This window comes from Pleurodeles waltl, chromosome 4_2, assembly GCF_031143425.1.
Source record: "Pleurodeles waltl isolate 20211129_DDA chromosome 4_2, aPleWal1.hap1.20221129, whole genome shotgun sequence".
NCBI lineage: Eukaryota > Metazoa > Chordata > Amphibia > Caudata > Salamandridae > Pleurodeles > Pleurodeles waltl.
In genome coordinates, this window is record NC_090443.1 from 892,169,855 (window position 1) to 892,194,173 (window position 24,319).

Here is a 24,319-nt window from a genome sequence, read left to right on the forward strand (position 1 = left end):
GCCCGTGGCTGGATTGGTAAAGGGCAGAGAGCTCCAGTCCGACTCAGACGCCAGCAAGGTGGAGGTGGAGTACTGGTTTGGGCTGGTATCATCAAAGATGAGCTTGTGGGGCCTTTTCGGGTTGAGGATGGAGTCAAGCTCAACTCCCAGTCCTACTGCCAGTTCCTGGAAGACACCTTCTTCAAGCAGTGGTACAGGAAGAAGTCTGCATCCTTCAAGAAAAACATGATTCTCATGCAGGACAATGCTCCATCACACGCGTCCAAGTACTCCACAGCGTGGCTGGCAAGAAAGGGTATAAAAGAAGGAAATCTAATGACATGGCCTCCTTGTTCACCTGATCTGAACCCCATTGAGAACCTGTGGTCCATCATCAAATGTGAGATTTACAAGGAGGGAAAACAGTACACCTCTCTGAACAGTGTCTGGGAGGCTGTGGTTGCTGCTGCACGCAATGTTGATGGTGAACAGATCAAAACACTGACAGAATCCATGGATGGCAGGCTTTTGAGTGTCCTTGCAAAGAAAGGTGGCTATATTGGTCACTGATTTGTTTTTGTTTTGTTTTTGAATGTCAGAAATGTATATTTGTGAATGTTGAGATGTTATATTGGTTTCACTGGTAATAATAAATAATTGAAATGGGTATATATTTTTTTGTTGTTAAGTTGCCTAATAATTATGCACAGTAATAGTCACCTGCACACACAGATATCCCCCTAACATAGCTAAAACTAAAAACAAACTAAAAACTACTTCCAAAAATATTCAGCTTTGATATTAATGAGTTTTTTGGGTTCATTGAGAACATGGTTGTTGTTCAATAATAAAATTAATCCTCAAAAATACAACTTGCCTAATAATTCTGCACTCCCTGTATTCCCTTACTATGTATTTATATATCTATTTATTGTTCTAGTCCAACTGTACCAGATAGAAATTTAATCAGAATAAAATAAAATTCATAAATATAATTCAAATTATAAAGCAAAAAAAGAAAAAGAAAAATTAAAATAAAAAAATGATAAATGTATATATATAAAATTATAAATGAATAAAAATAATATAAAATGTACTCTCTTGTAGGCTTTACTCTGTCTCCCCATCACCCTATGTCTCTATCAATCTATCCTCCATCGCCACTCTGACTCATCCTTGCTATTACTTTTATCTCCAAAATAACCCTGCCTAAGCTCTTCCCTCCTCTACCACATCTAGCTCACCCCAAGCCTCAGTTTACTACTATGATCTCCCACACAACCCTACTAAATTCTATGTCAGGACCGGAGGTGAGGATCATGCCAAACTTCTTCACTTTATTTAAATAGCAGCCAAGAAATATACACAACAAGATTACTGATCTCTAGAATACTAGGGATCAGGAAGTAAAAACAAAAGTAACCAATAACGAGGAACAACAACCAATCGGCTCACTTGAGTCCCAATCTTAGTCCGTCTTCAGTGTTGGCAAATCCTCTTTCTTTGCTGCTCGCGGCCGAGATAAATACTGTTTTATCTCTCTCCCGCATTCTTTGGCTATACAAACAGTTATTTGTGTACTGACATGTTTTTCTTTTATACCGCTTTAATTTCAAAAATAGAATTTCTCTCTTCAAATGCGGGAGTGTACTTCCTCGCTCCTTCGCGACTGTAATTGTTTGGTGTGACTCACTTTTGCGTGGCAGCTCCACTGGGGGCATTTTGACAGCTGTCGCGCTCGAGTGCTCAGTTTCGAACGTTCTCCTCAGTTGTGAGTTGTAGCGCATAAGTTTTAGTGTGTGTTCTTGCCTGCAGCTATGCCCTTTTCTGGGGTCTGTAATATTCCTACTTATTTAAAACCCTGACACCTTTATTTTCAAGGTCTGTATTTCATTCCTTTCACACCCTTCTTTTTTTGGGGGGGTCTGTATTTAAAACTGTTAATTTTTGGGACATTCCGCTCAGGAAATTTTATCCCCAGTTACATTTCTGGCATCAGGGGTGTTTTGTCCCACTTGCTTAAAAAAAGAAAAGAAAAAAAGAAACTTACAGCTTTGTTGTATATTTCATTTTGACTCACACCCAGTCTTGTTTGAAAGCCTCCTTTTTAGTTTTATTGCATTTTCATGAATTTATCCATTAATAAAATGGAATTAAATGAGGAGGAGAAATGTTTTGATGCGGTTGATGCTTCTATTTACCGCGCAGTTTCTGAGGCTATTGCTCCTTTAGAGGAACATTTGTCTCTACAATTTTCAAGAGAGTGTGCTAAGATTTCTACATCCTTACCTCCCCCTTCAGCCCCTGTTTTGCAAAACATTCGTGAGGGCCCTACTTCTGCAAAGCTTTGTCGCACAACAGGAGTCAATGAAGATTTGTTTGATCAAATCAAATTTTCATTTCTGATGACAATAACCCGATTATGGAGTCTTCCTCATCAATTCCTCATGATCAGTATTCTGATGAGTATGTTGATCCTGAAGAAGAACCCGGCCCTTCCAGACCTTGGTTTCCTTCTTCTCAGGTTTCTCCTTTTCCTATCCCTGAGCCTTCAGACATGCTTGATCCCAATGATATTCTCCATCCTCGGTCTTCCGATTGGGCCCCGTCTGACAAGGTTGCCACATATGTTACGGGGCGCATTTGTAAGCCGTTGAAAAAAAAAGTCATGCAATTGCCTTAGAGTGGAGTGTCCTCGTCCTTCCCTGTGTAACAATGTTGCACAGACTCCTGACCTAGACCCCAGAATGTCAACCATTTTTGCAGAAATTTATCAAGGACCCTAAAAAAGGTATTGAACGGTCCTGGCGGGCATGTCAGGACAAGCTTTTGGATATCCTTGGGCCTTTAATGAAGATCTTGGATATGGCGGAGGACGCAAAAGTTTGTGGCTCTGTGATTTCCCCAGGAGTCCTCTCTGGTTGGGCACAACGTGCTGTTTTTTTCCTGGGAAACGCAAATTGTGCTATTTCTACTGAGTGTCGCCGCTCTCTTTTAATTAAGGTGGACCCAAAGTTAGGACACCTGGCCGATTCTGAAGCCAGACCTTTGGCTCAGGGTGGTGTTTCTGAAGAGCCATTCATCAAAGAACTTGGGAAATTCGTGAACACCTTCACATCCATAGACAAGGCTCAGTCTTCAATTAAAAAAGGTTTTCCCTCTTGTGTTTTTCACGGGGCCAGTTGAGGCAGGGGCTGTTCGTCCAGCAGCACATACTCTCAAAACTCATTCAGAGGACAAGGGCCCAGGTCAGGACAACCTCGGGATCGAACCCGATTTGCTAATTTCTACCCAACCAGAGGACGGCGTTTCAGGAAGAGAGGGAACAGAGGTGTCTCCACTCCCGCTTATTCAGGTAAGAGTTCTCCTTCTTCTCTATTAAAAGTAGGGGGCCGTCTGGCGAATTGTATCCAGGCTTGGGAATCAATCACAGCAGATGCATGGGTTTTGCAAACAGTCAGAGCTTTTCACAGAGTTCCATGGAAGTCCCATTCAGATTGCTCTGCCGCGACCCATTCCATTTTCTACTCAAGATCTCATTTTAGTGGACGCAGAAGTCCAAGCTCTGTTGGAAAAGGAAGCTTTCTATCCAACGTGTCCTCATCCTCGTGGCTTCATAAGCAACATTTTCTTAGTCGACAAAGCAAACGGCGGGCAACGGCCTGTCATAAACCTTCGCGACTTCAACGATTGGCTTGTATATCGTCATTTCAAAATGGAAGGACTTCACCTCCTTCATGACGTTCTACGCCCTCTAGATTGGTTAGCTCGTTTAGATTTAAAACACGCCTACCTTACCATTCCAGTTGTTCCTCCTCACAGGTGTTTTCTGCAGTTCGTTTGCCGTCAACAAACTTCCGAATTCACCACACTTCCGTTCGGTCTTTTCTCAGCCCCTTGGTGTTTCACTAAGGTTCTCAAACCAGTGGTGGAACATCTAAGAGCTCAGGGTATTCATCTAATCGTCTACTTAGACGACATTCTTTTCTTGGCCCAATGTCCTCGGACGTTGACTCTTCATTTGCAAATCACTATTAATCTTTTGCAACATTTAGGTTTCGTTGTAAACAAATCCAAATCTCTTCCAGTCCCTTCTCAAAAAGCCGTGTTTCTAGAGTTTGTGATAGACTCGGTCCCAGCCACATTGAGCCTTCCATCTCGGAAGATTACAAAAATTCACCACAAGCTTCAACGATCCTTGGCCAGACATCGGATTTCTCTTCGTCAAATTGACCGTTTGATATGCTTTCTTTCTTCTTCCATTTAGGTGATTTTTCTTGGCCCCCTCCATTATCGCGCCCTCCAGCGTCTCAAAGCGTCACATCTTCGCAAGGGTTATTCTTACGCTCACATGATTTCTCTTTCGGAGGAAGCTTGGGAGGAAATTAATTGGTAGCTCTCCCATATGGAGGCATGGAATGGCAGAGCAATTTTCGGGTCAGCACCAGATCTCATCAGAGTCAGATGCCAGCAGATCAGGCTGGGGCACTCGTTGTGGAGATTTTTCCACTGGCGGATTCTGGTCCACTGAAGAACAGAATTTACACATCAATTGTCTGGAACTCTTAGCTGGCTTGTTTGCAGTCAAGTGCTGGACCAAGCACTCTATACAGCCTTGTATCCTCCTCATGATGGACAATATTTCCGCCATCCGTTATATCAATCATCTGGGCAGGACCCGTTCAAAGACATTGTCAGACCTTGCAACCAGTTTCTGGCAATATTGGATAGATCGTCATGTCTCTGTCACAGCGGAGTATCTCCCGGACCGCTTCAATCAGACGGCGGATTTCCAATCCAGACATTTACTAGACTCCAGTCTCTGGAAACCCCATTCTAATGTTTTTTCCAACCTCAACGACCGTTGGGGTCTAATTTCAGTACATCTTTTTGCTTCCCGATTAGACCACCAACTTCCCAAATTTTACAGCTGGCGGCCGGACCCGTTAGCGGGCACCACAGATGCTTTTCTCCAGAATTGGACTCAGGAGAACGGTTATGCCTTTCCTCCTTTCGCGATGATCACTCGCGCTTCCGCTCAAATTCGTCGCCAGCAGGCCAACCTAGTCCTGATCACCCCTATACGGAGGTCTCAAGTTTGGTTTCCAGTTCTTCTGGAACTTTCCTGGGATTTTCCAATCCAACTCCCCCTGTTTCCCTCGATCCTCACAAATTAGTTCTGAGGGGTCTCTCTCTCTCTAATGGTGTGGCGTCTTTCAGGGGACGATGGTCAATCCCAGGCCTTTCGGGACAAGCTCAGGACCTTTTGTTCAAGGCCTAGGCTCCCAGCACTTCCAAACAATACAAATCGGCTTGGTCTTGCTGGTGTTTGCAACGGAAACTCGATCCTGTTGATGCTGATGTAGTATATATAATTCATTTTCCAGCCAGTCTGGCTTCAGAGGGCTTAGCCTATCGCTTTATTAATACTTTCAGATCCGCCATCTCAGCTGGACATTCTCCTTAGAATGGGTCTCCATCGGGAGATCACCCTCTGGTGTGTCGCCTCCTTCGGGGCATTATGCTTTCTCTTCTTCCTGAACATCATTAATCTTCTCTTTGGGATGTCAATAATGTTTTGAACCTATTTTTGTCATGGAGCCATAACCGTTACTTGTTCAGGAAAGAGCTCTCAGCAAAGCTGGCGATGCGCCTCTGTTTAATTTCCTGTAGGCGGGTTTCCAATGTCTGTGATTTGGATATATCTGCTAGAAAGTTTTCTCTGTTGGGTGTTACTTTCACGGTAAGTAGAAGAACTAAATCTAATACAACAGTGATTTCCAATCCTGCTTTCCCAGATTCACCTAAGCTTTGTGTTGTTCAATGTTTCAAAGCATATGAAGACATGTTTTCCGAACTTCGCCCTCCCGGTGAACGTCAGCTTCTCATTGCCCTTAGGAAACCTCATAAAGCTGTCTCTTCTCCTACCATTGCACATTGGGTTCAATGGGTTATGCAGGAAGCCGGCATTGATCTCTCTGGGTGTGGAGCACATTCCACTCGAGGAGCCATTGCCTCCAAAGCGTTCAATTTAGGTGCTCTCCTGGAGGATATCATGAATTATGCAGATTTGTCTTCGGACTCTACTTTTAAAAGGTTTTATTTTAAACCAGTTCTTGACATGGCTTACCTCGTAGTGGACAAGCTTTGAACTAGCATAATCCTTGCATCTGGTCCTGACATAGAATGAAAAATGTCCTATCTATCGTAACGGAAAGTTTCAATTCTATTAAGGTCACAGAGGCGAGGATTAATTGACCCGATTTTTTATTTTTTCACACATTCCCTTCCCTGTTGCTAGTAAGCAACATCATACTATTTTTATTTTTCAGTTTATATTATGTTTTGAATATCTTGTACCTTTTTCATTATCTACAATCTCATGTTTCCTTTCAGGATATTGGTCTTTTCTACTCACTCACTTCTAACATGCGTCATTCTGCTCTTCTCTTAGTATCAGACACAGTTAAAAAAGACATTTGAATCTCCTTCTCATCCTATCTTGCGCTAAGAAAGGATTTGCTAACACTGAAGACGGACTAAGACTGGGACGTGTGCTGATTGGTTGTTGCGGTGCTGTTCCTCGTTTTTGGCTACTTTCGTTTTTACTTCCTGACCCCTAGTGTTCTTGGCATCAGTAGTCTTGTTGGGTATATTTCTTGGCTGCTACTTAAATAAACTGAAGGAAGTCTGGCATAATTCTCGCCTCCGTGTCCATAATAGAATTGAAACTTTCTGTTACAATAGCTAGGTAGTTTTTCATTCTCCCTCATTTATCTCATCCAAAAACCCTCCTGTTACTATGATCTCCCTAACCCCTTTCTACAGACTCTTCTTTCCTCCATCTCTCCTTTACTCATCCCAAGCCTTTATGCTGTGAACTCCCAATTAACACATCTAGATTCTTTCCTCCTCTATCCCTCCATTCCTCTAGTCAATCCAACTAACAAACTCACATATCCTCTACACAAATTAACTCCTAATAACACTTGTACTGTACTCATATTTCCCTCTACTAATTCCTCTAGGGTTCCAGAGTAGCGTGCTACTCGCTGAAAAGTGCTTCGGCGATTTGTCAGGGGTAGTAAGCGCTAAATAAACACTATTACAATAGAATTTTATTTTTTTTTTTAAATGTAATGTAATTACTCTACAAATTGTAATATAAGAATTATTAAAAATAGAAACAATTTACTTTATAAGATTATATTTAGGTATAAATATGAAAAAATAATTTAATATATATTGAGCTCCTTCCAACTAAGATCAATTGCCCTACAAGCCACACCTTGCAACCCTGACGCATAAGGATCTCAGTTAGCCTAAAAGGATGATGCAAACATATATAGCCCCCTAAATATGCTCAACCTACCCCTGTTACTCATTCCTCTGCCCCCATCTCAAGCCTAAAACTAGTCTCCCCACTTAACAGGAGCCATCACACTCCTCTTTAATAGCCCTCAGAGACAAATGTCAGCTCAGAACAAGACAGACATGTGCACACCAACTCTTCATGCTCCCTCTTCTATGTTCTGAAGCAGATTTGAGTAGGACAGGGATAGACAGACAGACAGACAGATAGATTAAGATAGATAGATAGATGGCATGATAGAGCATAACAGACATAATTTGGGGCAACAAATATCTGTGATTGACCCAAATGGAAAATGCATGTCTTATGGCTCTCTCTTATGAAATAAAACTACACATGATGATGCTTTAAGAAAGTTATGACGGGAACAAAATAAAACAAAATAAAAGCATAGTCTTGGTTAATCAGTTTGAAAAAGGTGGCCGTGCCTTCTGCAAGGGTTTAATTTTTCAAGAACATATATCATGAAAAGAACGGAATACTTACTTTTGTGAGGTCCATGCCAAGTCTTACTTGAGAGAGAAGATGCATAATTACACTTTTGTGTTCTTCTACTGATTCACCTTCACCATCGTCCTCCTTGTCATCATGTGGGTCAAAAAGATCTGCAGAAAATGCGTCCTATTAATACATATCAACACTTTCACAAAGGAAATCCCTCTGCATGTAAACAAGTCATCGATTTTGAAAAGTCCTTAGTTAGCAAAAAGGAATCCTTGTTCAATGTTCTCGTCCTTAAAGCATTAAAAAGATGTAACGTTTGTTCATGCTTCCAAATCTCACAAAAGTAACCTCAAATAATCGTTCATGCAGTTTTAAGCATTTTGAGAAACTTCTCTACTTTTAAACGTAGCTGAAAACAGAACAGGACTATAAGGCCTACAGGCTCACAATCTGCAAAATTACATGAACAATGAAACTTTGCTCTTCTAACATACCTGAACAACATATTTAAATGTTCGTATTATGGTGGACTTTAAGTCTGCTCAGAATGCCCCCAAATCTAATTATTGCCATGAGACTCTGTTTCCAAGCAACGGTGGTTACTATGATATGAGTTTGGCTCCATTAGTAAACAGGGGACCAGAACAGCTCAAAATTGGACGGAGCGTACATGTGAAAATTGAGGGAATAGACAATAACCCTTGCCCCGTAAGAACATCTGCTGGAAAAGAAACATGGTTGCTGCTGGTTCCACCCTTTGAGACTTCACCCCACAGGCATCATCATGTTGATGCTGTTCTTAGTTCATCTTTCAGTATTGGGATGATATCACAAGACAGCTGGTAAGCAGACAGCAAGGGTGTCCCAACCCCTCGACCTACCAAGTGAAGATATTAAAGACTACACGAGTTGTCCGAAGGAGAGGGAGCTGCATGCAACAATTTGGGTAAATAAAACAAACAGCTCAGCATGATCCTCCACATGAACGCAAAGTTATATGAACAAACATTGGCAAAGCCAACAGGTTTCGCAATTGGGACCTGTTTGCTCTGCTAATGGTTTTTAGTCATGCTGTACAGCATTCCCAGTGCTATACAGAATACCTAAACACACACTGAAAAAGTCAAAAGGTCTTGGCAATCTAAAAGCTATAAGCACTGGCAATGCTAATGCAGTTGTGTACGGCTCTGGGGCTGTTTTCTTGATATACCAGCAGTAGTATTCATTCACAAACAGAGTCCCCTCACTCCCAGACGCCCACATCACAATCTGCATGCTTTCATTCTCGCAGCTGCTTTCACTTGAAACTAAAAAAATAGTTTCAATACTAACAACAACATGGATCCTTCTGCTAAGCTGGGTCATGCGTGGTATCTACTACTTGCCACTTAGGATGTCAATACCAGTTTGCAAGCCAAAAAAAGCATGAAGTTACTTCTGGCCACCTAAAGACAATTGAACAGATTTCCTGCGGCACTCCTAATACGAAGGAAAACATGTGTTCTGGCTAAAGGATTCAGTACCTCTAATGAAAACCATAGGTTTCTGCACATTGAAATGTTATGTTATGTTATAGGAAATTATAGAGCACATGCCTACCCAAAGGCCTCCTATTACTATACACAAACCTTTAAGACAAAGACAAAGGCTGAGGAAAAAGCATTAAAATAACCAAGTTTTGAGTGAACGACAGAAAGTACGTTTGTAACTGGTTTGTCAAAGACCAAGAGGAGGAGAATTCCACAATTTGGCTCTGTGATAGGCCATAGAGCTTCCGCCTCATTTGGATTTTTTTATTATGGGGATTGAGGCTAAGGCGGCTGATGAGGACCTGAAAAGTCTGATGGACTTATGGAACGAAGGAAGGGCCCTTAGGAAAGGGGGACCTTTGTTGTGTAATGCCCTGAGGATACAACACAAGGTTTTAAACTTTATCCGTTGTTCCACTGGGAGCCAGTGCAGAGAGATGGCTGATTTGGCAGATTCATACTTAGGTATGTCAAAGAGGAGGTGGGCAGCGGTATTCTTCACCATCTGAAGCTTGTTTTTCACATATTTCGGTGTACCAAGATAAAAGGCATTTACATTTTGACAGTGACTGATGCAGTGTAGAACTCAAGCATAGGTTCCTCCTTCTGCCATTCAGTTCTTAATGGAATTTTATGCCAAGCCGCAAAACGGAGACCAGATTCCACGTGAATTTTAGAGATCTACTTATGTAAGGTTACTCATGTTTTCTTACAACACAGTGCCAGAGGCCATTCAGATGGTAGAGTTGCTTTCGAACATGCACATTGTGCACAGCCAGCAACAGCATTCACATTGCTCGTGAATTTAACAGGTTTCTCCTTTTGAGCAACGTGCAACAACTGACCTCAATAAACAGATTACAGACTAAGCTAAACTCAGAAAGCGATAGCGGTCACTTTAAAGTGCTAAGAGAATATACCAATGTCGACGTGCGTTATGGAAGAACCACTCTCAGTCTGAAAGTGACTTTCCCAATATGTTTTGAAGAGCAGATACAATTACACTTTACTATAAGAACACATGCTCCTTTAAACAGCTCACACGATTCCACGGCCTGCGCCCTTCAGCCTACTTTCTCCCAGAGCAACAACAGAGCAGTACTGATGGACAAGTTACTTACCTTCAGTAACACCTGGCCTGGTAGAGAAAATATCTAGGTGCATATTCCTTACCTTAGAATTTCCACCAGGCATCAGTCTGGATCTTTCTTGAGCAGTACCCCTGCGTGCCGTTAGGTCACGTCGATCAGCTCCGCATCGGTCATCCATGCCCAATATGATGTTGTGGTTTCTATATATGCGCCATCCCGGTGTGCTGACATCAGTTTCCTTTTACGACTTTGAAACAGACTACTGGTGCGTCCAAACTAAGGACTTGAAGGGGAAGTCCCTATCCCTAGAAATCAGCTCACAGAGCAGGGAGGATCGGTGACTCCGTAAGAAATCTGTAACAAGATAATGTCCCCACCATATAATGCATTACCGAAGGTAAGTAACTTGTCCATCTGATAGAGACAGCAAGTTGCAGATTCCTTACCCTACAATAGATACCCATACAATACCATCCTCAGAGGTGGGTCTGTGAAGAAACATCATACTAAGAAGTCCTGCAGGACCAAACGGGCAAAGTACCCGCTCCTACGGATCTGACTGTCCAGGCAGTAGTGTTTAGTAAGCAGGGGCAGAGATGTCCCCATTGCCGCTTGAGAGATGTCAAGGACTGGAACTCGGCGTGCTAATGCATTTGTCGCAGCTGTAGCTCTGGTAGACTGAGCACACAAACCTTCAGGTGATTGATTCTTGGCCAGTGTGCAGCAGATTTTAATGCAGAGTACGACCCATCGGGAGATGGTTCACTTCTGCACTGCCCAACCTTTCTTCACACCCATATAACTGCCAAAGTGTTGATCCCCCAACCGGAACACTTTTGTACGATCACTGTAGAATGCCAACACTCTTTTTGGGTACAGGCGGTGGAGTCTGTCCTCTTCCTTATAAAGATGTGGGGGTGCGTAAAGGGTAGGCAAAGTGATGGTTTGGCCTACATGAAAGGGTGTGTAGGAAGCTGGCCTGGCGAGTGGTGGGTATCTAAGGTACTTACACCTTATACCAGGTCCAGGTATCCCCTATTAGTGAAGTGTAGGCAGTGTCTAGAAGCCAGGCTCTCTAAAGGTAGCTGTGGATGAGGAGCCAAGGCTTATCTAGGAGACATGCAAAGCTCATGCAAAACCACTTTAGTCACACAGCACTTACACACATGAAAGAAAACACTCAGTTGAACAAAACTAAAGGTACTTTATTTTTGGAACACAATACCACAAAGTACGAGAGAGGTAACCCTCCAATACGATGTAAGACAGACACAAGTTATATACACTAGTAAACAGTAATAGGCTTAGAAAAGGTTAGAAAACAGTGCAAATAGCAATGACCAATAGTGACCCTAGGGGGAGCCCAAACCATATAGTTAATAAGTGGAATGCAAACACAGAACCCCCACCTAGGTAAGTGGAATGTGTAAAGGGGAGCACCAGAAAACCACAGAGGTAATCACACAGTACCCCTGCGAACAAGAAAGCACGAGTAAATCACTAGAGTTTCCCCAAACCACCCTAAAAGTGGAAAAAGAAGAAAAGAAGACACCCAGACAAGACTGTAAGAAACCAGCGGTGGATTGCTGGAGAGGAAGACTTGTGGAGAGAGGGGACCAAGTCCAAGAGTCACAGAAGAGTCCAGGAGGAGTAGGAGCTACTACCCACCCAGCTGTACTTGGAGGAGTTGGTCGACAGTGAGGAAGAACAAGTCAGCACTACAGCCCTGGAACCGGAGAGTTCCTGATGGATGCAGATGTGGTCCTATCCACCCCCGACAGTGCTCTACAAAACCCCCCTGGTCTGCTCCCCGAGGATGCAGGTAGGTACTTACCTGCTAGCAGACTGAAACCGGAGCACCCCTGCTCTCCATAGATGCCTATGTGTTTTGGGCCCTCCTTTGATCTCTGCACCTGATCGGCCATGTGTTGCTGGTGCGGTGGCTTTGCGGTTGCTTTTAACCCCCAACGGTAGGCTTCCTATGCCCAGGAGACTGACTGTGTAAGTGCTTTACTTACCTGAGAAACGAGGCCAAACTTACCTCCCCAGGAACTGTTGATTTTTGCACTGTGTTCAATTTTAAAATAGTTTATTGCCATTTTAACCTAAACTGTGTGTACTACTGTTTTAAATCAAAGTTCTATACTTACCTGTGTGACGTACCTTGCATTTTATGGACTTACCTCAAATCTTTCATCTTGTGGTTCTAAAATAAATTAAGAAAATATATTTTTTCTATATAAAAACTATTAGCCTGGAGTTAAGTCTTTGAGTGTGTGTTCCTCATTTATTGCTTGTGTGTGTACAACAAATGCTTAACACTACCCTCTGATAAGCCTACTGCTCGACCACACTACCACAAAATAGAGCATTAGTATTATCTAATTTTGCCACTATCAACCTCTAAGGGGAACCCTTGGACTCTGTGCACACTATCTCTCACTGTGAGATAGTATATACAGAGCCAACTTCCTACAATTGTGCACAGACAAGTCTGTTGACCCCCTTTCAGATGTTCTCTTGTTTATACTTTATTTGGCCCAGCAGGGATCTCTGCTGTTTTTAGGTTGCATGATCAACCTTCTTTGTTTAAGTCTACTATTGTTGATAGGTTCCTTAAAGGTCTTACTCATATGTTTCCTCCATCCTCATTCATTATGCCCCAGTGGGATTTGAATTTGGTTTTGAAATTTTTCATGTGCCCTCCTTTTGAGACTCTTCACAATTGTCCTCTCAGTATTCTCACTTTGAAATCAGCCTTCCTTGTGGCCATTATATTTTCCCCCATGGTGTGTGAGCCGTGCTGCAGGCATTTTCATTTAAGCCTCCCTACCTTTCCATCTATCCTGACAAACTGGTGCTTTGCACTTGGGCTTCCTTTTTGCCAAAAGTGGTCACACCCTGTAGGAATGTACCCTCTTTTTTGGCATGGTAACCCCCATTTCCTGCTTGTTGTCAGTGTGTTTGACTGTGTTCACTGGGATCCTGCTACCTAGGACTCCAGTGATTTTGCTCTCTCCCTTCTAACTTGGTAACGTGTACCATTTTTCAACCCACATTTGGCTTCCTTGTACCCTATTTAAGTCCCTAGTATATGGTACATAGGTACCCAGGGCATTGGGGTACCATGGGATCTCTATGGGCTGTAGCCTGTATTATGCCAACCATAGGAAGCCCATGCAAAGTGTTCTGCTGGCTTGCCTTGCCCAGAGGGCAGGATGCAGGTACCTGCATCTGAGGGCACACCTGCACTAGCAGAGGTGCTCCAACAAACTCCAGATCCATTTTCCTGGACTTTGTGAGTGAGGGGGTGCCATTTTACGTGTGTACTGGACATAGGCCACTACCTATGTCCAGCTACATAATGGTAACTCTGAACCTAGGCATGTTTGCTATCAAACATGTCGGAATCATACCCCAATACTTTTGCAAGTATTGGAAGTATGATTCTGTGCACTCTGGGGGCACCTTATAGGACCCCCAGCATTGCTGCCACCAGTCTTACAGGGTTTTCCGGGCAGCCCAAGCTACTGCCACCCTTCAGACATGTTTCTGCACTCCTGCTGCTTGATCTAATCAAGCCGAGGAAGGCAGAACAAAGGATTTCCTTTGGGGGAGGGTGGTAACACCCTCTCCCTTTGGAAATAGGTGTGACTGTATTGGGAGGGGTAGCTTCCCCAAGCCACTTGTATGCTTTGAAGGGTGTGCATAAACCAGTCCACATCAGTCCAGGGACCCCCAGTCCCTGCTCTGGCGTGAAACTGTACACTGGAAAGGGGAGTGACCACTCCCCTGTCCATCACTACCCCAGGGGTGGTGCTCAGAGCTCCTCAAGAGGGTCCCTGGGTTCTGCCATCTTGTTTCCAAAGTGGGAGCATCTGAGTGGCCAGGCAGGTGACGTCACAGCCCCCTCCTGATAGGTGCTTACCTAGCTAGGTGACCAATCCCTCTTTCAGGGCTATTTAGGGTCTCTCTCTTGGGTGGGTTCTCAGATTCGGCTTGCAAAATTCCAGCAGGATTCTTCTGTAACCTTTACTTCGACTTCTGCCCTCCGGAACAACAACTGGACCCTTCAGGACCCGACAGTCTGCCTCCAAGAAGAACTCTTCTACAAAATTGTTTCCAGGGCTGCTGCCAGCTACTGCAACGTTTCCACTTGCTGTGCATCCACTGAGGGTGGTGTGTCTTTAGTCTGCACTGGAAGAAAGAAGGAGTCACTCTCCTGCATCCGCAGGCACCTGCTACAGCGGCGACTGACTCCATGGATCTCCTCTCATCTTGAGCTGCGTGGATCCTGCATCGCAGGTGGTGGTCCGAAGTAGTCCTCTTGGTCCTCTCTGCCAGCTGTCCACCTTTGGTCGAGGTGAGCCTTTGCCTACCCATGTAGGACAGTAACCCCATGAACTGTGTCTCTTGCAGCTACCAAGAATTGTGTGCATCTCCTCCAAGGGATCTTCTGGCGAGGTGTAGCTCCAGAGCCCAGCACTCCTTCCTGCAACGCACACCCCTCTGCGTGGTTCTCCTACAGCATGGGATCACTTTCTTTATTGCTGCATAGGCTCCTTCTGCGTCCTCGTCCTGTGGAACTCCGGTGGGTGCTGCCTCCGCTCTTGTAGGTCCTGTGTGTCGCTGAGGGTCCCCTGTGACTCCCTCTCCTGGGTTGAGTCCTCCTGGGCCTTGCTGGTCCCCAGCAGCCCCACTTTTCCACTACCTGCGAATTTGCCTTTGCCAAGGCTTGTTGGTGGAATCCCTGCACCAACACTTGTCTGCAATCTTCACTCCAGCTTGAGACAAGATTTGAATACCGACGTACCTGTTTTCTTCATTTACTCAACTTAACCTAACACTACGGAGTGTCAAGACTCTTTTTTTCTTACTGTTGCTTATTGTGTGCTGTGATCTGTTTTTGCTTGAATTATTTTGTTGCTCTGCTGCAAAAATTCACCCTAATTTTTGGCCTCTCCCTACAAAAGAGGAGATTAGCCCAGCTGGTGCCGAACATAATATTGGGGTCATTTTTCACAATAAGTTATCCCTAGCGAACCTTGTTTCAAAAGTATCTGGTACCAGCTTTGCAATATTATGGGGTCTGAGGAAAGTGCACCCCCTTCTGCATGCCCATGCCAGAACACTCTTGTTCGTAATTTCATACTCAGTAGACTGGACTACTGTAACACCCTGCTGCTAGGAGCTCCAGAATAATTGATTAAAAGACTGTACAGAGTCCATGTGGGGGCTACTAAATTTGCCCTTAATAGAACTCCTAGATTCTCGGCTTCCAGTGCTCTGAGAGAACTGCACCGGCTGCCGATCAGGCAGAGGATCACATTCAAAGCCATGTGCACATGCATAAGGCATTACATGGCAAAGGACCAGTGCTGCTGCAATGTATGATCAAAGCGTATATCCCAATGAGACCCCTCTGCTGGAGTTCAGCAGACCTGGTTTGCATGAATACGTTCCACAAGAAACAATAGGGGGGGTCGTGCTTTCGAAGTTCAAGCAGCCTTACTGTGGAACAAGCTACCCTCCTCTCTTAGATCACCCATGGATCTGCTAAAATTTAGAAAGGTCTTCTGACCTGGTTGTTTCCTAAATAATTGTACACAACAGCAGCGCTTGCTTTAAGGCCCAGCAGCAGGTATGTTAGTCTCGTCTGTTATCAGTGCCAGGATACCAGCATAGTGACAGTTTGCGCTTTACAAATTTCAATACAATACAATACTATGCTATGCTGCACCCACTGGAACTTCAGGTCCCACTACAGAGCCAGCATACGTGTCACCAGCAGGATGCCATGCCATGAGGCCAGGCAGCCTCAGAGTCATTCTTAATGAAATCCAGAATAGAGGCTGAAACATCAGTATCATAGGCCAAATGCAGGAAAGTCACTCTTTTTGGCATGGTTATCCACACTTTTTACCTGCTGTCAGTGTGCTTAGACTGTTTTTACTAGAATGTGGTTGCCTTGGTACCCTTTAGCACCAACAATTGGCATTCTGGTGCACCCCTGCAAGTCCCTAGTATATGGTACTTAGGTACCCGGGGTATTGGTACACCAGGGGTCCTACATGGGCTGCAACATGTATTTTGCCACCCATGGTGGCCCATGGAAACTGTGTCTGTAGGCTTGCCATTTGCAGCCTGTGTGAAAAGGTGCATGTACCCTTTCACTGCTGGTCACCACACCAGGTCACTGTCAGTCACCCCTATGGTAGGCCCTTCCAGCCCTAAGGGCAGGGTGCAGATCCCTGTGTGTATGGGCACCCCTGCAAGAGCAGGCCTGAAACTAGCCAAAAGGAAAGGGGTGTAACCACTCCCTCTCGATCACCACCCCTGGGGAGGTGCCCACAGCTCCTCCGGGTGGCCACTTGTTTCTGCCATCTTGAAACCAAGATGGGCATGGGCCCCTAGGAGCATCTAAGTGGTTAGGTTAGGCAGGTGACATCAGTGACCCTCTCTGATAGGTGGTCACATTGCAAAGTGACCAAGCCACTTTTTGGGCTATTTAGGGACTCCCTTGCGGGTGGGTCCCTAGATTTGGTGTGCAAGACTCCACCAGGACTCCCCTGCAACAACCTCTTCTGCTCTTGGCCACTGGAACCGCTGCTCGACTTCACAGGAATCGAAACAGACTGCAACCCTGAGACAACCTCTCCTTGCAACATTGTTTCTGCGGCAACTGTCAGCAACTTCCAACATTTCCACAGCTGTGCTTCCTCTCGGGTCGGCAAGACTTCAGCAACACCAAAGAAGCAAGAAGAAATTTCCCTTGGAGTGAAGGAGTCACTTCCCTGCATCTGGAGGCACCTAAGGCAACGACGTCCGGCTGCTGTGATCTGCTGTCCTCTGGACCTGCAAGGATTCTCCAACACAGCTGGTGTTTTTGAGGGGACCTATGGGTCCTCTATGCCTTCTGTCCAAATTGGGAGACAGTGAGTCCTTGCCTCTTCCTCCAAGACAGAGCCCCGGTGCACCATGACTATAGCAGCAACCAAGGCTTGTTGAATCCTACTCCGAGGGATCTTCAGGCTCCAAGTAGCTCTGGCCCCCAGCACTCTACCTCTGCAAGGACAGTCTCCTCTCTGCTGCTCCAGCGACATGGGACTCCTGTTAAGGTGTGCTGCCTAGGCCTCACTGCTATTTATGGTGCCTGCTGCTAGTGGGTTGCTCGTGGGGCTCAGACTGCTTCTGCTTGCTCTCCTGTCTTTTGAGGGTCAGCTCGGACTGCCCTCCAAGGGTCGAGTCCCCAGAACCTTGCTGGTCCTCCAGCCCAGCAAATATTCTTCAGCTCCAACTTGCATTTGCTTGTGCTTTTTGGTGGTCCTCCTGATCACTGACCCGTCTGCAATCCGGCGACCACTGAGGGACAGCTCCTAGGTGACTTCTCTGTAGCTCCTGGACTCCGCAGATGGACTTCATCCACCACCATCGACCCGGATCTTCACCCACAGGAGGGTGGGCATTGCCTCCTGCCCCACCTGGACACTCTTGCCTGGATTCAACTCTGTCCCCTTCTTTTACAGGCCCTCTTCATCCAAAATCCACTGTTGAGTTCCACCAGTCTGTTCCTGTTTTTGCATTGTTTCAATTCTAAGTCACCATGTTAGGCTATGGAACGACCAGGTAACTTACCTCTGCTGGTCTGGTTGCTGGGGGGTCTTCTAGATACTCACCTCTTGGGGTTCCATACTCACCCAGCCCTTGGCTAACTACTCCATATCATCTGGTGGGGGACCCATTCTCGTATTCCACTATTTTAGTATATGGTTTGGCCCCCCTACAGGCCCCATTCTATTTCTTACTATTTCTAATGTTTTTATGCTAATTCCTAGTACTTACCTTTGTATATTTTGTGTGTACTTACCTCCAGAGTGGGGGGATTGTGTATAGTATTCTAGTTCAGTGTTACTATAATAAAGTACCTTTATTTTTGCAACACTGCGTGGTTCCTTTCATGTGTGATAAGCTACTGTGTGACTACTGTGGTATTGGAAATGCTTCACACTCCTCCTAGATAAGTCTTGGCTGCTCACCACAGCTACCACTAGAGTGACCTGGCTAGACACAGTAACCCTTACTAACAAGGGTTGTCTCAACCTGGCATAAGGTGCCAACACCATAGGTGTCCACCAGACACAAGGACAGCCTCCTACACCAAATATCGTGACTTGCCACTCAGGAGGAAAAACCTGAAACTGCACTGTGTCCAGAACAGCTCAGATGAAAGGGAGCGCCGGAGAGCAAGTCACGTGTTACTTCGGCATGTTTATAGTGAACCTCAGCGAACGCAGTAGGGTCTGCTGTAGTCTGGAGATGGGAGACAGCCTGAGGTGAGCCTGCCTTCAACAGCCAGTCGTCACGGTAGGGGAAGACTGAAACCCCTAACCTGCGCAGATGAGCTGCGACCACTGGCATTACTTTGGTGAACAGCCGGGGGGCACTTGCGGTGTACATGACAAGTGATCCCGAGAACAAAGTCACTTGTCATGGAAACAAATGTGGAATGCGCGGAGATAGGCGGAGAGAATTTGACGGCGGTTTTAGCCGGAGTCGTGTTTGATGGATGAGGCGTTTTTGTTAACTAATGAACTATCTGGAAAATATGCATCAAGATTACTTTTTACTGCTTCCTGTTAACCCTACAGCACTGTTAAGGCCAAATGTAAGTATGGTGAACTAAAAGTGTTTGTGGCCCACCTTGAACCGCAGCTAAAGCCTGTGGGCCGGCAGGATGGAGATGTGGAAATATGGATCCTGTAATTCCAGCGCTACCAACCAGTCTACTAGGTCTAGGGCAGCAAGACGTGAGCCAACATAAGCATCATGAACTTCTGTTTCTTGAGGAAAAGATTTATGGTCCGTAAGTCTAGAATGGGGTGAAGACCCTTGTTCTTTCTGGGTATCACAAGAAAGTGGGAATAACAACCACTGCCTACTTCTGATATCGGAACCCTTTCTAAGATCCCTTGGCCAAGAGAGCTGTAATTTCCTCTCAGGGTAAAGACAAATGATACTCCAGCAGTCGTTCAAATGTTGGCGGTATGGGGTGGGGAGTAAAGGATTGGAAAGGCAGGGCACAACCGTTCCTGATGAACTGCAGTACCCATGCATCCGATGTGATGGAGTGCCAGTGGAGGAGATGATGGTGAATTCTCCCTCCAACAGGACAAGCATAGTCCGGCAGAACCAAACTTTGAGGGATTTGATGCTGCAGCTGCTGGGGGCTGGGTGGCAGATGACCTCTTGCTTTCAGACCCTCTAAGTATAAAGGCACTACGTCCTCACATAGCCTGGGGTGGTTGCATAAAATGATGGTTGGCATAGGGCTGGCGCAGTGCCGCACCCTTTCCATATCCAAACAAGCCAAGCCAAACAAGAGAGTCTCATCAAAGGGCATGTCCTTCAGGTTTGCCTGGACATTCCCCAAAAAACAGATGTTCTCAGCCAGACGTGGCGCCGTAAGGCCACCATTGATGCAACCTCTCCGCCCAGCGAGTCAGTCGTATCCAAGCCACACCGAATGGTGAACTTCGCTTCGTCCTTCCAGCCTTTTACTGCTTGGGAGAGTATGGCCCAGGCCTCCTCCGGGACCTGAGGTAGCACTTGAGCAACTGTATCCTAAATAAGCGCATGGTGTTCACCAACCTCTGTGGCAGACTGGTAGGACTACCAAGCTCTCTGGGGTGGGATGTTAGCTGAGAAAACTAGGGTTGTCTGCTGCAGGGTGATGGCGGCTGGAAATTGTCCTATTTACAGGAGCCCCTGTGCGGGGCTTGGACCAAGTTCTCACCAGGTTGTTCGTACGTGCTTCATTAAAGGACAGAAGGTGTTAGGAAGTGGAAGCCCCAGGTTGAGGACCTCTGCTGACCTACGCACCACCATTGCACAGGAAGCTCCCTCCTCTGTAGCCACAGTGGGGGTAGAGAGCAAGCCAGTATCTGGAGAGGTCTGCATTCCACTAGCCTCTCCCAATTCCTCATTACAGTCCAAAGAGCTTTCTAACTAGTGTTCTAGTGGGTCCAGAGGACCCTTCCAATCTTCTTCCTTGCCAGGCTGTGAAAAAAAAGGCTAATGCAATGATCTGGCACCTGTGGGCATCGTCGGTGCTGGAATCGGTGTTGTGTGTTGCCGTTTTGGCTCCAGATCGTCTGGAATCACAATGGGGCTGGTGCTGCCTGTGATCTCCAGTGGTGCCGGGAGCATCAGCGTCAGGACCGGCACCAGAGAATTTCACCTGGGTACGACTGGCACCAGTCCAGATCTGGATTTGGATCTGTGAGACCTCATCAGAGCCGAAGCTGCCAGTGTGGAACCTGATGAGGTCTCCTCCGACTCTGCGGGGCCCAGAGGCACGCTAGCGGGGTCGGCCTGCTTGAATATGCAGTGCGTGGCCTTGTGAAGTTCTTTTATTTGAGCGGGTGATCATCTGGCTCCCGGAAATGGGGGGAGGCGTGGAGTTGAATTGGGCTATGGCTCAGCAGAACCGTGCTGGTAATGCGAATGTTCTCTGCTCGTCTCGTCGGCGAGGTAAAGTCAAAGTTCTCTTAAACTTCTTTTTGTACCTCAGCCCTGAGTGTCCCAAGGATCTTGAGTGTGATGAAGAGGACTTGGACCTCCTGGCAGACTCTTGCAACCTTCTTCTCAACCAGGACCGAGACCTCGAGGAGTCGCATGTGCTGGTGTCATCGAATGCCGGGGCACAAGCAGCTTTAGGGTCCACTCCCTCAAAGCCTTTGGAGCCATTACCCGGCAGTCTGAGCACAACTTGGAGTCGTGGTTGTACTGAAAGCACCAGAGGCAGAGGAGATGAGAGTCTGTAACCGATATGGTGCGGTGACGGGTGCCACGCGGTGTGAACCCTGCTGCCTTAGATGTCATCCTCAACACACGAACAAAAAAACAAAAAACTTTGACAAAATGTCGAAAAGAGGCCTGTCAAATGCGACAGAGGGTTAACTATCTCTGGATGAGCTGAGACAGAAAGAAAAGAACTGATGCCTGGGTTGCGCCTATATAGATGACTGCAACGTCACTTCTGACAACAACGAGGAGACAAGGAGTCAAACACAGCCACCCGACGGCACACGCAGGGGTACTGTTCGAGAAAAAGTTTCCAGAACAGTCTGACATCTGAGGAAAATCAAAGGTAAGGAAGCAGCAGCTGGAAGTCTCTATCAGATAAGTTTAATGCAGCTGTGAACTCAAAAAGTTGTTAATGAAGAGCAAGGGAGGTGTACATTTTGTTTCTTTTTTTGGTCGCTGTCATACTTTACTTGGCCTTTCTGAGTTGTTAACAACATGACAAAGGGAAAGTGATTAATTCATATTTAAGCTAACACTGTGGGCACCTGTCCCAGGATGGCTGTTGGCAAGGGCTACCTGTGACCCGCCAGTGAAATCTTGTTGATGCTGCTTTAGTCGAGGTGCTGGATGCTCCTCTGAAGGTGGCTGCCTGAGTGAAATTTGTTACCTGTTGCTCATCCTTCAAGATTTGTCCTTTTTGTTAAGTTTCAGTAAGTTCATTAATCAATGCTTGATCTAATTAGGAATTTGATGGAAGGACTTCGATGGGGGTGGAGGCATGATTTTGTTTTAGTAACTGTTTCTGTTCACTATTAAAAAGTAATGGGACAATCTTGACTCCTCTTTGTGGGAGAGACAAAACCACTAAGTTCAGACATAGTAATTTAGGTAAAGGCATTCAGGTTATACAATTAATTTTGTGGATTGCATTCACTGATCCAGATTTGGGGTGAAGAAAGTTTCAGGTAGGCATTTGGTGTTTGGTTGTACTCATATGTCTGGGTGTGGGTGATTATTATTGGGTTTTATAAGTAACGGTTGATTCTTTATTTAGGGATATGAAGTATGGAGGGAGAGTGAGGCCACTGACATGGCTCCCCTGCAAATCTTGTGGTGCCTATTTAAAAGTTATGACTACAGCTTTAATGTTAAGGGGTATAATGAAGTGATAGAGAGGTAAAGTCCACTCATACCTTTGAAGGAGACATCTTCTTGTTGTTTTGCCTACAGCAGATGAATATAGCCATGGAGAGTGAAAACAAGCACTGTCAAAGCCAAATGGTCTTGCCCAAGAAACCTACTAGCTTTGCCAATTTTTTTTTTTTTTTTTTTTTTAGCTATGTGTCCGGCAGCCAACTTGGAATGATTTTTCTTAAAGCAAAAGACAAATAATTCTAAGATGGCTGTCACGCACTGGGAAGCATGCACAATGATCATCCTGTAACTGTTTTCCTTATGCTTTAAGAAAAATCATTTAAAAAGTTTGCAACATGGCACACGTGCAGCAGCCCCTTTTTAATATTTTAGTTAAGTCATACAAAAATAATTTAAAGATGGTTGCCTTGTGCCCAGACAACAGTCAACTTGAAATTGTTTCCCCTGTGGATGCTCTTACACACCCCTTCCTTTAAGCCAGGTTTATGCTATCCAAATAGCGAACATTGACATAAGTTTAAACAATAACAGCCAGGCACGAAAGCCATAAGCCCTGCTAACAGAGGCCCACTAAAGATACACATTTTGGTGAAAATAAATATTGCTCAATAAAGCATGTTATTTGAATAAATGTTCTTATTTCAATTCACACATTTATTCCTACTAAGCACATCTTTTTGGGCGGGGGAGGAACTTCATTCCTGAATACATTTTTTTTTAATAGATCTGAGAAGGCAGAGGGAGTGCAGCTGTCTTGCGAAAAGATGTATAATAACCTCTATTATCCGGACGTTCCAAGTGTTGTGCTGTAGGACAGTGCCTCTTTTGACATGGTCACCCTCCTACCCACACTTTTTGTTTGCTTTCTGGTGTGATTTTTACTGCTAGGCACTGGGTCCCTCCTAACAAGGTCCCTAGTGCCAGATCTCTTGCCCAAAAACCGCACAGTTGTTTTGCACAATTGGCAAACTCTTTAGCTACCACTGTAAGTCCCTAGTAAATGGTACCCCTGGGGTACTAAGGAAAGTCTCTGAGGGCTGCAGCACCAGCTGTGCCACCCTCAGGGACCCCTCACCAAACCCACACAGTGCTCCCATAGCTGACTGTGTGTGTTGGTACAGGCTAAACTGAAAACACAACCCGCCACACACCCCTATGTGCCAGGTCCCCTTGCACTGCATGTGCCAGATGCAAGTCACCTGTAGGAAGCTGGCTCTATATATATATATTATATCAAAATGAGATATAGTGTGCACAGAGCCCAGGTGTTCCCCAAAGGCTAAAGTAGATAATACTAATGCTTTCTTTTGTGGTAGTGTGGTCGAGCAATTAGGCTTATCAGCGGGTAGTGCAAACCATTTGTTGTACACACTCAAACAACAGAAGAAGCACACACTCAGTGACCTAACTTCAAACCAATGGTTTTTATATAGCAAAAATAGGTTTTGTTAATTTATTTCTAGAACCACAAGATTCAAGTTGCAGGTAAGAACATAAATTAATAGGTATTTCACATATGTATCAATATCACTTTCATTGGAATTTATAAGTTGGGGTGGGGGGGGCGAGTTATTATGTTTATACAGGAAAGTACAACACTTACATCTCCAGCCTCAGGGGGTTAGGAAGTCCACAGATTGGGGTTCAAGTTAACCCCAAACACCCACCACCAGCAACACGAGACATATTGCAACACACACGCCACTTCACTTACTACTCTATGATACCAGACCTGCTAGGCCCCACTGGATCAATGCTGGGCACATTAACCACCAAGCAGTAAAAATACATATACCCCACCTAGACACAGCCGCTCATCTCAAGTACATGTCCTGAACTAACAGAGCACGGCAATACTATACTCTGGACCTAGGCTTGACCGCTTGTGCACTCCATCGCCCAACATCAGATAGGATCAATTATGTACCCCTCAATTTTTAGAC

The 24,319-nt window shown here is 45.3% G+C and overlaps 1 protein-coding gene across 6 annotated transcripts in view; it reads right to left on the reverse strand.

Moving 5' to 3' along the window:
- OSBPL9 (oxysterol binding protein like 9) overlaps window positions 1-24,319 on the reverse strand; it is an 875,847-nt gene that overhangs the window by 248,838 nt on the left and 602,690 nt on the right. For all 6 annotated transcript variants that reach the window (XM_069232680.1, XM_069232678.1, XM_069232679.1 and 3 more), the window contains one exon: window positions 7,838-7,956. In XM_069232680.1, the coding sequence (XP_069088781.1) occupies window positions 7,838-7,956 (119 nt within the window). The remainder of the gene's footprint in view (window positions 1-7,837; window positions 7,957-24,319) is intronic.